The 16,623-nt window shown below is 40.4% G+C and overlaps 1 protein-coding gene across 12 annotated transcripts in view; it reads right to left on the bottom strand.

Moving 5' to 3' along the window:
* COL4A4 (collagen type IV alpha 4 chain) overlaps nt 1–16,623 on the bottom strand; it is a 75,692-nt gene that overhangs the window by 47,382 nt on the left and 11,687 nt on the right. For all 12 annotated transcript variants that reach the window (XR_009557583.1, XR_009557588.1, XR_009557587.1 and 9 more), the window contains 6 exons: nt 16,309–16,386; nt 5,016–5,150; nt 4,821–4,865; nt 3,081–3,197; nt 2,153–2,221; nt 1,125–1,160 (listed from right to left, as the gene is read on the bottom strand). Coding sequence is in view for 2 of the 12 variants with exons in the window: in XM_060274539.1 (XP_060130522.1) it covers nt 1,125–1,160; nt 2,153–2,221; nt 3,081–3,197; nt 4,821–4,865; nt 5,016–5,150; nt 16,309–16,386 (480 nt within the window). In the remaining 10 variants the exon portion in view is untranslated. The remainder of the gene's footprint in view (nt 1–1,124; nt 1,161–2,152; nt 2,222–3,080; nt 3,198–4,820; nt 4,866–5,015; nt 5,151–16,308; nt 16,387–16,623) is intronic.

Here is a 16,623-nt window from a genome sequence, read left to right as displayed (position 1 = left end):
ATTCTGTTTTCCATCAAAAGAAAATATTGCTTGATGCTTCATGTAGCAGCTTCAGTATTCTCATCCAGCTACTAACAGCCTTCACCAGGCATCCCCAAACTTCGGCCCTCCAGATGTTTTGGACTACAATTCCCATCATCCCTGACCACTGGTCCTGTTAGCTAGGGATAATGGGAGTTGTAGGCCAAAACATCTGGAGGGCCGCAGTTTGGGGGGTGCCTGGCCTTCACCATTTGAACTTGGCCCACTGCCCGTAGGCAATAGTCCAGTCAAACACCGCCAGCAGCCAGCTACTTCATTTTCATTAAGAGTAATGATCTACAAGGATTCATGGCTTACACTGTGTACATGCTAACTATGCATTAATGCAGATAAATCAAAAAATAAACCAGAAATAATAAGCCTAAGGCTATGAAGGCAACAGAAGCAACAGATCCATCTTGAGGTGGATGCAAGAGAATGAAAAACAGTTTTAATTAATCTGAAAAATAGGAGGGGCCATAATTATCATAGGCTCTCAACCCACACAGCGGCCATATTGAGCGGGCAATACACAGCAAGATTGTGTTGCAGCTCCACACTTGTTTATTGTTATCGAGATTTCTCAACTTCTTGTCAAGTCCACTGTATCAGGGATGACTTATATGTTACAATTCATGTATGGACGCTGTGTGAAATAGTTCCTCACAGAATAACTGTTCTACATGGCAAATGGAACATATAAAGCAGATCATCACACAAGGATAGCTCAGACGATACAGCATGATACTCTTAATCTCAGGGTTGTGGTTTCGAGGCCCATGTTGGGCAAAAGATTCCTGCATTGCAGGGGGTTGGGCTAGATGACCCTGGTGGCCCATTCCAACTTTACAATTCTAAGAGTCTATATGCCACCACTAGATACTGCTGAAGGCATCTGTCAGTGGTACAGACACACAATGGCAGTGATCTTTGTGCTGAGCTGCTATATATATTAATGCAGCTGCAGAGAACAGCTACTGACTGCAAGCCAGACGGAAAGGATTTCATAGCTGCCCACAATGTATACTGCAGCAGTAAAAAAATCAATGATATGGACTGTATTGCTCCAAACCAAACATAAACAAATTAATGACAGGACTTACAGGCATGCCACGGGATCCAGGATCCCCTCTGTCTCCCTGTAACCATAACCACTTTGTTAGATCACACACCTCTTTGTAGCTGCATCAGAATTACAGTACAATATAAAAAGGAAGCAATGCAGACAATCTAAGACAAGACAGTGAACATTAAGATCATCACCAGGGAATAGACAATAAATGGACCATGCGCAACAAATCATTTTGCTAAATAAATACATGTTAATAACATGTATTTCAGAGCAATTTGTTTTGCTTAAATGAATTTACCATTCTATAAGGGGTCAGGATAACAAACTTTAGAGATATGTATTAAAACAGGTTTGAATATCCAGCCCCTATATGTTTAGTCAAAAGTTAAGTTGTACTTATTTCTATGGGCCTCACTTTCAAACTGGCATACATGGAATTTCACCCTAAAACAAACCACATCAGTAAAAAAGAAAAACATGTTTCAGAAAAGAGAATGGCAAAGCGGGACTTTCTTATCTTTGTCCATGAAAAATCCTGCAGTAAGGCAACTGAAAGGCCTCTGATTATGTATATTTTCATCATATTTTAACCCATAATAAATTCCATCATTATGTAATGTATTGTTGCTAGAAGTGTCTGAAATATGCAGACATTGTTCCCCCAAACAACCTGGATATGGTTCCTTGTCTGTTATAGCATCCCATTCACCTGTATTATGTGCATTATTTACTTCCAAAATTTCCTGACTATTATAATTACATGGAGTGATACCCAGTGTTGTGCTGGTACATGTAGCATGGCACCCCCTTCCCCTCCTCCCTTCAACCCACAATCTGCTCCAGGAGGTCTTCCAACCATCCAGACCAGATGTTTGGGGAGGGCTACAGGGAGGGGTAGGAGTCCCATTGCACAGGCAGGATGTCACCACTGGATGTCCCCTGTGAATTTTATATCCATGCCAATGAAAAATTTAACGTGCAAGCCATATGACATGCAAGTATACTTTTCTAAAAGAATTTCAGTAAGGCTTTGTCCAAATAATATCTCATTGCACTTACCGGAGGCCCTTTAACGAACTGAGAAACATACATGGAATTTCCTTTTTCTCCCTTTTGACCAGGAATACCCTATAATAACAGTTTTTTTAAAAAAAAAAACACCAAATGAATTACAGAGTCGTTCTATGATTTGGCTTATGAAAACAAAGCAAATGATACATGTATAACAGTAGCCTTTGATTTGGACAATGCAAATATTTTATTTATTTATATTTGTTTGTTGAGGTATTTCTATACTGCCACATCATAAATATTGGGTTGGTTTATGATGTTAAAACATAAAACACATACTAAAAATACAAATAGAAATACAGATCAATCATTAAAATGACCAGCTGCCCAAGAAAAGTTTAAACAACCGCATAGGTCTTTTGGCATTTTTTTTTTAAAAAAGTCTTCAAGAGATGCACAAAAGCCAAAAATAGGGAAGCCTGCCCAATCTCTTTTTTATATATATAATATTTTTTATTACCAGTTTTCAATTACAACAATCCAATAATAGCCTCATTATAACAATGCCAAATTATAACACAATTATTAATACCATTCAGATTAATACCATTCAGATGCCAAATTATATAATTTAGGTGGCCCCCTGCATGCTAGAATTGATGGTTTGATGATTTACTTTATTTCTGTGTTCCAAAATCTTTTTAATACTGCAGACAAAATAACAATACCTTATACAACTGCAATATTAACAACTTGCATTCGTAGTGACACATGAAATGATTTATAATCCTGCCCAATCTCTGCTGGAAGATTGGTGGCACTAAATGCCCAACTATGCAGCTAACAGTGCTCCTCTGGATTATCTCAGTGATCAAGCTAGGTATGATCTGGTGATCTGGTTCAGGTGAGGTCCACCTGTTCCCCACTCAGGTTCTATACAATAGTTAGAATAAGGTCATAATAAACTTCCACTCACGAAGGAGCCTCTTGGGCCAATACGACCAGCCTCTCCGGGAAATCCTGGATCTCCCCTTGAGCCATTGCACCCATCCAAGCCAGGCTTACCTCTGGGTCCATCAGGTCCTGGTAACCCCTAGAACAGATTACATTAATGTGCAAATTTATATAAATGGGGCAGGAGAAGGATAATGATTTGACTAAAGCAGAAACTTTTGTGACACATGCACCTTGTTTTTGACAACATTTTTATGCTAAAACCACTCGTTGGTGGGATTTCAGTTTACCTGTTGCAATGTGAGTTGGAGCACCACAACCATGAGAAGTTGTCGTGTGAAACCCAATGGGGAAAAATATCAATAAAATTAATGTATTTAGCACAGTTCATTTTTTAAATAATATTTTTTATTGATTTTAATATAAACAAAGACAAAACACAGCATGATATATATATTCCGTCCCTCCATCCTCCCTCCCCCCCACCAGTCCACTTCTGCCACCAGTAGGGCCCGTAGGCGTTGGGAGCCAAAGGCGGTCCATTTTGGGGCTGAGTTTGTCTTCCCCCCCTCTTCACTCCCAGCCCCCCCCCTGCCACCAGGAGGCCAGGGGCGGAGGAGTAGTAAGGTTTGGATTTCCCCCAGCTGCTCCTTCAACACACACATATAAAACAAACAAATAAATTTTTCAATTCTTATTTCTTAACATTGTATTTGTGACTTCCTCGAATCTCTTCTTCCTGGTTTTCTTAGTTTCTTAATATGATTATGGCAGATTTTCTAATCTTAACTCTATCCTCCTCCTTCTTCGTGCCCCCTCTCCACGGGTCCCCTCCTGCCACGAGAGGAACCCGTGAGGTGCGGCCTTCCAAAGGAGATCCATTTTTGTGTCTGGGTTTCCCTCCACCCCTCCCTCCCCCCTCAGAACACCCCCTGCCACCAGGTGCTTCCGAGTAAAGGTAGCTCTCTGCCCAGACACCTGTCTAAACATAAAAATAATTAGTACAAATCTAAATTTTCTTTCCCCAACCATTCTTCTTTCTCCCTCCAGAAAATTCAGTTATTATATACAATCATTTCTCTACTCAATATCTTAACATTTACTTTTAAACACCCTCCTTCCCCTCCCCCGATGTCATTCCCCCATTTGGACCAACATTTCCTTTAACATGCCAAAATTTCAGAGACCGTTATTCAGCCAGCCTAAGTACCTCTTAACTAAAATTCTCATCCCACACCACGTCTTTCCCATTTCCAAATCCAGGCCTCTGTCCCCCCCCTCCTTCTGCATTTCCCACTCCTCAATCCTCCAACTCCAAATTTCAGTCCCTCCAGGGTCCTCCTTTTCTTGAATCTTCATTTCATTTTGTTGTTTGTTGACCTCATCTTCAGTTCAAATCATGTTCAAGTCATGATTTGCTTATGGGGTTTCATACTTGATGTGAGCACCTTGTAAATTATATCTGTTAGCTTTGTAATGAAAGTCATGATTGGCTCTACTCTACTCACAGATCAGAAACATTTTGTGGTCCTTATCATAGCTGCCAAGTTTTCCCTTTTCTTGCGAGGAAGCCTATTCAGCATAAGGGAAAATCCCTTAAAAAAAGGGATAACTTGGCAGCTATGGTCCTAATATTGAAGGAACCCTTACGAACTTTCATTCAGCAAGAAGTTCAGAAAAGGACCAATAAAACCTTTACGGTAGTTCTGCAACACCATCCTACAGTCTTATAAAAATACATGAAAACCTGTAGAATACTTACAGGTATACCGTCTAAACCTGAAAATCCTGGAACACCAGTAGGACCCTGAAGAGATTAAATTGCAACAAATGTTAAATTATGTATCAATTTCAAAACTAAATTAACTTGAAGGAAAGATTTGCATAATACAAATTCTTACACCATTGAGGCTCACACAACATTAAATCACTCTCTTTGAGCATTATTATTACCTACCTTACTTCCTCTTTGTCCACTTGGCCCAGGCAGACCAATATCACCCCTCTGACCTTTTACTCCTGGCAAACCAATGGGTCCTATTAAACCCAAAGCCCCAATTGGACCCTGGGGTCCCATCTGACCAGGTTGACCCTGAAGGGGAAAAAAGAATTCAGACTCATCAGTCTTAAAAAATATATGTATCCCAAGAAAGATATGGAAGAAAATTCATTCTACATTTGTTCGTGTATTATTTCAGCTTGTCCTTCTAAGATACTATGTAGTAATGAATATAGTATGCACAAAAGCACAGACTGTGAGCCCTCCCCACCACAACCCTCCGAAGCAGATTTGGGAAGGGCACCGGCTGTGCAGAGGGAGAGGAGGAGGATCAAATTGTACTAGTGCAACTCTTTCGTTGAATGCTGCCCTTAGATATCTGAAGCCACAAATCTATCCTTGATGAAAAATGCAATATGCCTTAAAATGTAACCACTTGAGGGCAGCAAACCATTTCAGTTTATAAACTCCACTGCAGAAACTACATTTGCATATGCTCACAAATAGGAAACGTTAACATATTTATTGCAGATGTGAACATATTAAAGATGTGAAATAAATACCCACTTCGCCTTTTGAGGCTTGATGTAATCACAATTGCAGGACTACAAATAGGTCTAAAACCTGTGCAGCACAGTCTATGGCTTGTTCACAGAATCAACATGAACAGAATCAGAAATGGCCAGATACAGAGCTTCCAGGCCTTTTCAATGAGAAGAAAACTCATAGGTCTTTTTAATGACTTTCCTTACCAAAACCCCTTTTTGCTTATACAGTACTTCTTATTTCATGAAGGATTACTGATTCTCAGTTTATTTGGAAAATTGCAAATCCCATAACCCCCTGGCCTCTACTTTGATCCCATGATTCTTTTTGACCTTCACCTTAGTTGGAAACACACTATGTAATCCTCAGGGCCGTCTTAAGCACCTCTGGTGCCCTGGTGCCGTGGTGCGGCGGATCCCTCCGACGCCCCCCACCCCGTTTCACAGCGTGATGGGCGGGTGGGCAGGCGCTGCTGCGCGGCGGGCAGGCGGGTGGGCTCAGCGTGCAGCGCTACTGCTGAGGGCGCTGCTGCGCGGAAGAGCGGCCGGCGGGTGGGCGGGCCGGCGCAGCTGCGATGCGCCACCCAGCCTGGCCGTAGGGCCGGCCCTGGTAATCCTATACATGTCCACTCAGAAGTAAGTCCTAATGACTGCAGTGGGGCTTACTCACAGTTGGGCAGCCCATTCTGTTTCACTGCCTGAGGCCAAATGGGAAGGTTCTGCCCTTTGGTGGCATGCACACACCCTATCCTCCTTACCACCGCCACCAAAGACTCACTTAGAGGGGTCATGTGGCTTCAGCTTCTGACAAGATCTCACAAGAGCTCAGATGATCATGCAGAGGCCTCACGTGATCTAACCGGGGTCTCAGGAAGCTTGCGAGAGTATGATCTAGTGGTTGCTTGCATGAGATCTTTCCAGAACCCAGAAGTTGCCACTTCTCCTCGCTTCATCGGCAACAACACACCCGTGAAGGTGCACTTTGGATTCCACCAGCTGAGGCAGCTGCCTCAGTCTGCCTCACTGATGGGCCAGCCCTGAGTGCAGCCACAAATTGCCACCTTTGGAAAACTGGCTTTTAAAGATTCATCTTTGGTTAACATTACTAAAGTCTCGGCCATGTATACCTGAAGCAGCATCTCCACCCCCATCATTCAGCCCGGACACTGAGGTCCAGTGCGAAGGGCCTTCCGGCAGTTCCCTCACTGCGAGAAGTGAGGTTACAGGGAACCAGGCAGAGGGCCTTCTCGGTAGAGGCACCCGCCCTGTGGAACGCCCTCCCATCAGATGTCAAGGAGATAAAGAACTACACAACTTTTAGAAGATATCTGAAGGCAGCCCTGTTTAGGGAAGTTTTTAATGTTTGATGTTTTATCGTGTTTTTAATATTCTGTTGGGAGCTGCCCAGGGTAGCTAACGAAATCCAGCCAGATGGGTGGGGTATAAATAATTGTTTGTTTGTTTGTTTATTATTAATATATGTTTGGTGTATCAGCTAGAGCACTGGGTCTGAATGTGCACAGAAACTTGGGATGGCGGTTCACATCTCTTATTGACCAATAAAACTCTCTGTGTGGTCTTCAGTAAGCCTCAATCCATTTTCATGTTGCTGTGAGATGAATACCACTCAGCTCCTGGATTTAAATGAATTAGAGCAGCGATAATTTAACTATGCTTTATTATAATCACTGCAACCTTTGGAATGGCCAACGTATTAGTCATTTTTAAAAATACAAGAGCAAATGAATTCTGCTGCACGGAAGTATACAGCAAGGACCAGCCTGTTGTCCTGCATATTTAGTCAACTGGAACTACACTTGAAATTATCAAAATCACTCCTGTGAAAGTTGAATAAACTATTTCCAGAAGGGTCTCTCCTTTGGGCTGTAATCCCGAAGACAAAATTATACAGCAATGTGTATATTTTATTTCAGCTATTTATATGCCCCTTTAATTTCAGAATTTCTAAGTGGTGTAATAAAAGTTGACTCCATCTTGCAGTCAGGGCTTCACACATCATAGAACTTATCTGCTCTGGTAAATCTGAAATATTACACATACCAAAAAAGGATAAGACTCAGAAAGCCTAGGTAACTGGAAGTGCCTATTCCCAGCCCTGTCTGGTTTGCCACCTACAACTCCTCTTTAGGCAGAGGACTTGGCCATTGTACTCAGTGCTCCTATAATGTTACTGCAATGTGCTCTACATGGGGCTGCCCTTGACAATGTTTCAGAAACTTCTGTTGGCCCAAAAAGCAGCAGCCAGATTACTAGCCGGATATCTATTTAGAGCTTATATAACCTCTTCTTTAAAATAGCTGTCATAGCTGCCAAGTTTTCCCTTTTCTCGCGAGGAAGCCTATTCAGCATAAGGGAAAATCCCTTTAAAAGGGGATAACTTGGCAGCTATGATAGCTGTGCCAGTTCCAGTTTGTTTCAAGGCTCAATTCAAGGTTCTCACATTGCTTTTTAAAATGACTTAGGTTCCCAAATATCTGAAATACCACCTCTATCCCTACAGAAACTCTCGGGTTTTAGGATTAGCAAAGGATAGTGCCACCACCCTGAAAAGTGCAAGGAATGGTTGCCCAGGTGAGGCCTCTCTCGGTGGCAGCCGCTAAATTGTGAAACTCCCTCCACACAGAAGAATGCCCACCATCCCCACTGTATAGCTTCCACTATATGCTGAATAGACACCTCTTCACCCTGACCTTTAACAGTTAAGGTATTCTGCTTTTGTTCAATCTATATTATTTTGTCTTTGTTCAGATCTGTTTTTTTAGTTCTTATATAAGGTGTTTCTTTTTAATAGAGGGAGAATCACTCATAAGGAAATGAAAACTTTCAAAAGGTGGATTATTTATTTTTTAAAGGTGTCTTACCTATGGACAAACTGACCTAAATTACAATTTTAATAGAATTTTGAACAGCTATTCAGCACTATTAATATGGCTTACGAGGGTTTCAGAAGTTAGGCTGCTATTTGGCTATCCCTAATTTAGCTTGTCACCAGAAAGGGGAGAAGTTATAGAACACACCAACTAATCCAGAATTCACAATGAGTTTGACTGTTGAGTGATTCAACTTTGGCCCACCATGCAAAGGCAGGGCATTGCTGGTCTTTCTTTCAGATAAAAGACTGATTATGAGTGGTCTTATGTTAAGACCAAGTTGATACCACCCATAACATCCATTATGTGTGCCCATCTAATACGACTGCTGCAGCATTGAGTCTCAGGACAGCTGTCAAAATAAAGCAGATGAAGGAAGCCATGCTTAACGGGGAAATGACAAATTAGTTCAGTTAAAACAGACAGAATGCTATGCCTGGCACCTGCTAGCTGATCCAAATAAATTCCATTAAGTTGTTAATTGTCCTAGGTCAGGAATTCTCCCAATGCCAAGGCCAGGCAGTGTTATTTTAGTACATCCCGAACCTGACTGACTGTAGGAGGTTGAGTCTCAACCAAACAAAATATTTCAATTTAAAAGTGAGGGTTCTTATTTTTATTAAAAAAATAAAAAATAAAAACTTTTTTAAAAAAATCAACATTGTAGGCAAAATAAATGTCAACTGCCTATTTTCTAGTACTGCGATGATTCTGTTCTCCCATACAGGAAGTTTTGCTACCTATTTCAACCAGAAATGAAAACCTTTCATAACATATACTACAATAGTTTTATGAAGCAAAGTTCTTCTACTGGAATTGAGACTTCTCAAATTTCAACAATTAATATTAAATATTACAGCCTCCTTTTGGTTCAAGATCTTCAGTACTAGATCCACACTATAGTGGGCCCTGTTTACTACCTTACAAATGTGACTGCAGTTTGGTGACTTCCAGAATCTTTAATCCATTTTCTTTGCTGGCAGAGGGAAGAATGGGTTATGCTGGGCTGGAGCACAACTTGGTGGGTCTGGCCAATTGCCTTTTTAGCAGATGCCAGGCATAATAGTATTGCATATTGCCATGAGTCATTGGAACACCAAGACTCTTTGGAGTACATTGGTACCTCGGGTTACAAACGCTTCAGGTTACAAACTCTGCTAACCCAGAAATAGTACCTCAGGTTAAGAACTTTGCTTCAGGGTGAGAACAGAAATTGTGCTCCAGCGGCGTGGCAGCAGCAGGAGGCCCCATTAGCATAGCTGTCAACTCCCGGATTTGAAGATAAGGAAATCCTATTGTGCTGTCAACTCCCGGATATGAACGTAAGGGCACTGAATAAGGGAATTCCCTGCAAAAAAGGGAAAGTTGACAGCACTTCCCATTAGCTAAAGTGGTGCTTCAGGATAAGAACAGTTTCAGGTTAAGAACAGACCATAGAAATCATAGAATCATAGAAAATCATAGAATCGTAGAGTTGGAAGAGACCACAAGGGCCATCCAGTCCAACCCCCTGCCGAGCAGCAAACAACATCAAAGCATTCTTGACATATGCCTGTCAAGCCTCTGCTTAAAGACCTCCAAAGGAGACTCCACCACACTCCTTGGTAGCAAATTCCACTGCCGAACAGCTCTTACTGTCAGGAAGTTCTTTCTAATGTTTAGGTGGAATCTTCTTTCTTGTAGTTTGAATCCATTGCTCCATGTCCGCTTCTCTCCAGAGCAGACCTCTGGAATGAATTAGTTTTTAACCAGAGGTACCACTGTATTTGCTCAAGAGGATTATTATAAGGTCAGCAAGATACCAATGATCATTTCGAAATCTTTTCAGACAGTTTAAATAAGAATCTACTGAGGATCTGGTAAGACCTCTTATCTTATTAAGGGCATGTCTATCCTGATACTTTACATGAGACAGTTGGGTACTTGCTTTGCGTAATTACCTTTTAATGGGATTGCTTTCTGAACTACTAGTTTGTGGTCAAGAGTTGAACCAGGAGCGTGAGAAGTTGCTATAGTGACCTGCTCTACAATAAAAAGAGATGAGTTGAATTTCCATGGGTTCCCCTTTTTGTGTTTAAATTTGCACAAGTTAGATGAGGGGAGGCCATTTGTCAACTAGCTAACTAAATGGAAGGAAAATCAAAAGAGTTTATCTACTTTCTAGCCAATTATCCCAACTAATTAAAATTCAGACAGAACTATGCATAAATGCCCAAAGGCTGCCCTTTCCGGCTCCCAGGAACTGTGCAGTCCCAAACCCATAAGCCTCATCTCAGAGAAACTCTCATGCTTTAGAAGGAATATGTGTGCAATACCTGAGCTTGCATGAGCTGAAGTGTAGGTGGAGTTTCTTTATATATTGAATAAGTCTTCATACAGCCTATATCACTATAGATGCACTTAGGGCAGAGCTGTTACCAGCCAAATGCTGGGGGAAGATTTAGAACCCCTCTAGACCAATGTTTAATTGTGAGTGTATTCTGCAACATGTTCTTAACACAGCAGAGAGTGGCTCAGGAATTTGACAAAACATTAGAACCCTTAAAAGATGAGTGATGGGTTGTTGTTTTTCTTAAAATATTTCTTTGCATTACTGAGGACTTGGACAAATAAATAAACAAACAAACAAAATTCTGAGGAGCAGTTGAAAGCACACTAAAACTGAGATGCTGTAAGTCAATATTGAAAGTGAAGTTGTTAAAAAAAGAGAGAGTAATTCAGCATATGGAAATACTGAGCAGGATATTTTGCACCAACACTTGAGAATAGTCTTTTTCATTTTCCCAGATGTAATGGAATAAGTGCAGTACCTCCTAGCATCCAATTTACAGTGATTACTATCACAAGGTCCAGCTTCACAGCACGACAGTGTACTTGTACATTGTTAACAGTTGTGCTGAGTATTATATGTGTTACACAAATGTATGTCTTAGCTGCATTTGTTCTCCACTGAAGTTTACCAGAATATCCTTCTTGCCAGTGGGTGTCACTATTACTTCACACTACACTAAGAAGAAGGAAAGAGAATTTAGCTTACTACATCCAATTACATGAATAAACAGAATTTAAAACTTTTTCTGTGTGTGTGATGTTTAACATGCGTCCAGTGAAAGCAGAGCTAGCAGTGGGTGTGAAAGATGCAGGTCTAAAGCAGAGGGTGTGGCTAAGCAGGAAGGGATTGGTTATTAGCAGGATCACAATCCTAAAAAATCAGAGTGGTTGCCAACAAGTCTTTCAGTACCCCGGACAGTGGCAAGGAAGCAGGCAACTTCTTGTGAGCCCTTTGACACTCCCTGGCTCTGACTGCACCTCATAGGCTCCTTGCTGAGATGTGCAGGGCCTAAGAGGCATGACGACAACATGACTACTTTGAAATGGTAGCGTTCATGGATGCTTCTTAAATTTCCCCTGCATGTTTCCATGCATATTTCTTCCCCACAGGTTCTAGATTCCCTAGCCTTTCCATTTCCATGTGCACAGCTCTCTGTTAATGCCTTGCCAAAGAGGCTTGTAGTTATCTTTATGCATTCTATTTAAGCTTCCAGTAATAAGTTACCTTTACCTTTAATAAAGATATCCAAGTATTTCAAGTTTGTATGACAGTTTAATTTTTTTATATATATTGGGTAGCTAGTTCTTTTTTATTTTAGGGGGAACATTAAACCACACAAGTTCAGATTTTTGAAAATTTATGCAGTCCTTAGAATTTGCCAAAATGTGTCCATTCCTTTTGCAAAGCGTTTACTGTTGCAAAGAGGTTCTTGTGGTAACCATCATATCATCTGCATAAACACTCAGAGTGTATGTTTTATCTCTGAAGAGTACACTAGCAACATCTGGGCTAGATCTTAGCCCTAAAGTCTCTAGCTATCAAACTAAGATAATGAGGAAAAGGGTGAGGGGACATCCCTGATTAAAAGGAGTACTATCTAAGCCAGGCATCCCCAAACTGTGGCCCTCCAGATGTTTTGGCCTACAACTCCCATGATCCCTAGCTAACAGGACCAGTGATCGGGGAAGATGGGAATTGTAGTCCAAAACATCTGGAGGGCCGAAGTTTGGGGGTGCCTGATCTAAGCCATTGACTAACTATTGTTTGGGATATAGAATACATTTGTTGAATCATAGAAGGAAGTTAGGGCCAGACTAGCACCAGAAAATTCCATTCCAAGAAGTCAAAGACCTTTCAAATATCTAGAGCAGGGTCCCCAAACTAAGGCCTGGGGGCCGAATGCGGCCCAATCGCCTTCTAAATCTGGCCCGCGGACGGTCTGGGAATCAGCATGTTTTTACATGAGTAGAATGTGTCCTTTTATTTAAAATGCATCTCTGGGTTATTTTTTTTCCAAAATACAGTCCGGCCCCCCACAAGGTCTCAGGGACAGTGGACCGGCCCCCTGCAGAAAAAGTTTGCTGACCCCTGATCTAGAGCCTTGATTGAAAGCAGTGGCTTTGATTGTTTGGAAAGAGTGATAAGGTTTAATACCTTTATTATGCGGTCTGCTATGTTATGCCGAGGGAAAGAGCCAGATTGATCGGGGGTAGTAAGTTTATTCAATTAGCTAAGACCAATGCAAGTATCTTACAATACTGATTAATCAATGAAATTGGCAGTATGACTCTACTTGTAATGGATCCATAAACAGCGTAGGTATGGTATTGTGGAAATTTTAGAATCCAGGCTGGTCCTTGATAAGGTATCCCCTTTTCAGATATCATGGAAAAATCGGGACATATATGAAATCAAAATATCTTTGTAATGTTTATAGTAGAAAGCGGTGTAGCCATTTGGACAATGGAATTTCTTAGGGTAGAGGTCTTTTTGTACTGTATCTATTTCCTTGGGAGTAATTTGTACTTCTAGAAGTTTAATTTCCTCATCTGTGAGAAAATGTGAATGAAGTTTCCCACACATTCTGTTCATTTGTGACCTCACTCCCATTACCAGTGATAATAAAATTATTATTATTATTTATATCCCACCCATCTGGCTGGGTTTCCCCAGCCACTCTGGGCAACTTACAACATATGTTGAAACATAATAAAACACCAAACAACTTCCCGATACAGGGCTGCCTTCAGATGTCTTCTAAAAGTTATGTGGTTCTTTATCTCCTTGACATCTGAAGGGAGGGTGTTTGCTTATTTTCCTAAGTATGATGGCATCAAGATTTATTATGATGATGATAATTATAATTGCTGTACAGCCTGTTGGATCCGGCCATGTGTCCATCCAGTTAGGTATTCTGTTTTCCAGAGTGGCCAACTATATGCCTGCAAAAAGTCCACCAACAGGTTATGTAGACAATAGCCCTCCCCCACTGTTGTCCCCTAGCAACTGAATACCAGTGTACTGCCTCTAAATATGGCTCCTTATCCATGGGTATTAACAATCAATGGGCCTGTCCTCTTGGACTGTTATAAATCTTATTAGGTGCCATGTTTTTATCTTTCTGGAGAACAGTCTTTTGAATGCTGCACCACATGCAGAAGACAATTTCCTCTTTCCAGTTTCTGAACAGTGAATAGTATCAACTCCATTCATAATAAATATGACCTTTTCTATATTTTTCTTATTAGAAGAATGAAGTAGGGAGGTTTGATTTGGTTAACAAGGTCTGATCTGACCTTGGTCTGATACCTTGGTTTGTTCACTTTATGGTTTGTTCAAACCAGTTTCCAGGGCAAAACAGCAAACTGAGTTGTTACACAGTTTCCTCCCCTTGTGTGTGGAGAAAGGGAATGATGGAATTTGAGAACCTTAAACTCACATGGATCACGCACATAATGACAAACCATTACATATTTATTGGGCCACAATGTACAATGACAGATCCCTGAAAAATTTGGTTTGAAATATTCTGTTTATGTAGATTTTCTTTTTTACCAACAATTTACAGTGGTACCTCGGTTTATGAACACAATTGGTTCCAGAAGTCTGTTCATAAACTGAAGTGTTCATAAACTGAAGCAAACTTTCCCATTGAAAGTAATGGAAAGTGGATTAATCCGTTCCAGACGGGTCCGCGGAGTACTCAACCTGAAGCGTACTTAACCCGAAGCATGGGTGTAATTGGTTCCGGAAGTCTGTTCATAAACTGAAGCGTTCATAAACTGAAGCGAACTTTCCGATTGAAAGTAATGGAAAGTGAATTAATCCATTCCAGATGGGTCCGCGGCATTCGTAAACCGAAAATTCGTAAACCGAGGTGTTCATAAACCGAGGTTCCACTGTACTTTCAGAACTCAGAAACAAATGAAAACCTTATGGGGATAAAATGTTGGTCATTCATTTTCGCTGCAGAAGAAATGAACATCAAAGGAGCCATACTTACAACTGGCTCTGCTCTGAGCATGTGACACAATCTCTTAGGAAACGCCAAATTAGGTCATGGCATGAATGCAACTTTGTTTCTATGATCTGCTTAACTCTATCAAGGAAGCTTAAAGTAGTGAATGGGATCTAACTTCAGAGGTCAGAGCAGGACATCTTGTGGTGTTTATTATTAACAACAATATTCTTATTAATTGAGATCAATTTTAATAAGGTAATCTGCTTATACTCTTTGGCTTCTGCATTTAAGGAAACAAATTGCATGTTTGGAAAAGGGAAACCAAGAACAAGCTTTACAGAAAAGTTTGCTAAAGATTGGTGACCATCTTTGTAAGAAAAAGGAAATCACAGAATTGTAGAGTTGGAAGAGCTGGCTAGAAACAAGAATAGGTTACAGTTTATTCTGAAATATCTGAAACATTATGGTTATGCTGGTTCAAACATCACAACAAACAATAACAATGGCCAATTGGGAAAGAGAGGATATAATTCATGTGACTAAGACAGGAAGTAGGTGGGGGGGGTGCTCCCAATCTCCTCCCTAAATTTTGATAATCAAGCCCTGTGTCATTTGAACAGAGCTTGAATTGCCATTTTTTCAAATAAAATAAAATTTGGAACATAATGGGACTTAAGCTGCCCTAACTATATACAAGATAATGGCCAAGAGTCTCCATAATCTTTCCTGCACTATTACAACAAGATATTTTGGATTCCCTCATAAAACAGAGAAAATAGGTAATCCAAACTGGCTTTTGTTCAAAGACAGCTGCAGTTATGCACATTGGTGATTTTATGCATTCTGCTAACAGCAAGTGGAAGCCAAGTTTCAAAGTACTGTTTACTCATGTGCTTCCATTTTCTTTGAACTTGGTTTAACATTTTAATGGCTGCATTTTTCAGCAATTAAAATTCCAGCTCATTCAACTGTGGTCAAATGGCATTTTCTATTTCCCATTGCCATATGGTTGATTCTCCCCCAAATAAACAGAGGACACAGGGTAACGGACTGTGTGTAAAGTTCATTGACTAAAGTGTGAAGCTCTGTTCTTGCATATAATATTCAGTGGGAATAAATCTATTATCACCATACAGAGAAATTTAAAGTTAAATAATTTGAAGTAAAATTGAAATGTTGGCTATATATTATTTTAGAAACGCAGATTTCCACCCCCAGCCTATCTGTAGTATCTTCCTTAATATCAAAACATGATGTTAGGTGAATTGCAAATGTATATCAGGCTGAAGAAAATCAAGGTTTGCAAATGGATATGAAGCTAAAAATATTTACATTTCTTTGAAATTTCAGAGGTATACTTTTAGACCAACTGCTTTTACTATTTCTTCAAAACAGTAGTTCTGTGGTTCCCGCCCCCTCTTCTTTTAAAGGCTTATTATATTTTTTTAAACTTGTAAACTACTTTAGAATACATGTTAATGGAGGAAAGAGGGGTAGGAAATAAAGTGAATTTAACACTTACTCTTGAACCTTTCTCAGGAAAACATTGACAAGCTGTGCAATCCTGTCCACCACAACGACTAATATATGCATACTGACCCTATAAAGAAAAGGAAGTTATAACAATAGTGGTAGTAGTAGTAACAACAACAATAATTTATTTATATCCCATCCATCTGGCTGGGTTTCCCCAGCCACTCTGGGTGGCTTCCAACAGAAGTATTAAAATACAATAATTTAAACATTAAACATTAAAAGCTTCCGTAAACAGGGCTGCCTCCTCTAAAAGTCGGGTAGTTGTTTTTCTCTTTTACATCTGGTGGGAGGGCGTTCCACA

The sequence above is a fragment of the Zootoca vivipara genome, chromosome 5 (genome assembly GCF_963506605.1).
Source record: "Zootoca vivipara chromosome 5, rZooViv1.1, whole genome shotgun sequence".
Classification (NCBI taxonomy): Eukaryota; Metazoa; Chordata; class Lepidosauria; order Squamata; family Lacertidae; genus Zootoca; species Zootoca vivipara.
The sequence above is the reverse complement of the archived record's forward strand: the minus strand, read 5'-3'. Positions and strand labels throughout refer to the sequence as shown.